The sequence below is a fragment of the Gracilinanus agilis genome, chromosome 2 (assembly GCF_016433145.1).
Source record: "Gracilinanus agilis isolate LMUSP501 chromosome 2, AgileGrace, whole genome shotgun sequence".
Taxonomy (NCBI): domain Eukaryota; kingdom Metazoa; phylum Chordata; class Mammalia; order Didelphimorphia; family Didelphidae; genus Gracilinanus; species Gracilinanus agilis.
Genome location: NC_058131.1, coordinates 505,648,120 through 505,648,875, shown reverse-complemented (window position 1 = coordinate 505,648,875; position 756 = coordinate 505,648,120). Strand labels below are relative to the sequence as shown.

The 756-nt window shown below is 66.1% G+C and overlaps 1 protein-coding gene across 1 annotated transcript in view; it reads left to right on the top strand.

The window, feature by feature from the left end:
• The first annotated feature begins 343 nt into the window (after window positions 1–343).
• The window catches only part of PPP4R4 (protein phosphatase 4 regulatory subunit 4), a 118,952-nt gene continuing 118,539 nt past the window's right edge, over window positions 344–756 (top strand). The window contains exon 1 of the mRNA XM_044665031.1: window positions 344–679. Coding sequence (XP_044520966.1) covers window positions 563–679 — 117 coding nt within the window. The 5' untranslated portion in view covers window positions 344–562. The remainder of the gene's footprint in view (window positions 680–756) is intronic.

The window sequence follows — 756 nt, the reverse complement described above, 5'->3', positions numbered from 1 at the left end:
GGCGGAGCCTCGGAGGTGGGGGGAAGGGTAGTAGTGGTGGTCGTGATGATTGGTGGTGGCCGTGGCCGTGGAGAAGGCGGAGGGAGCCGGGCGTCGACAGAGGGAAGGTGGCACCTGTGACGTCACCCCGGCGGTTGCGTCTAGACGCCACGCGACGTCACGGGAGGGGGCGGGGTTCTGGAGCGACTGGGCACCGGAGCTGTGAGGCTCTGGCTGTTTCTCCCCGCCCCCTCAGCCCTTCACACGCCCACCCTCTTTCCTCTCTCTTCCTTCCCTCTTTCCCTCCTTCCCTCCCTTCGTCCCTCCCCCTTTCCTTCCCACAGCCCCTCCCCCTTCCTCCCGCCTCTCTCCCCCTCTCACACTCAAGGGAGGGGGGGGAGCTTGGGGGGGAGGAAAAAAAGAAAAAAAAAAAAGTACGGGCTGGTGTCCCGACTGGCGGGCTTGGGCCCGTGATCCCCCGGGGCTGGTCCAACCCGAGCTGCAGCGGCAGCGGCGGAGGTGGAGGCGGCGGAGGCGAAGAGGGAAGCAGCAGCGGCAGTGGAGGAGGCGCGTTCGGCGTTACATGCATCCGTTGCCGCTCTCCGCCGAGATGGATTTCAGTCAGAACAGCCTGTTCGGCTACATCGAGGATCTGCAGGAACTCACCATCATCGAGAGACCGGTCCGTCGGAGCCTCAAGGTATGGACGCTCGGACTAGAGCCCGCGCTGACCCCTCTCTGACCTCCCGCAGCCGCTGTCCCCGCGCCCCCCATCCC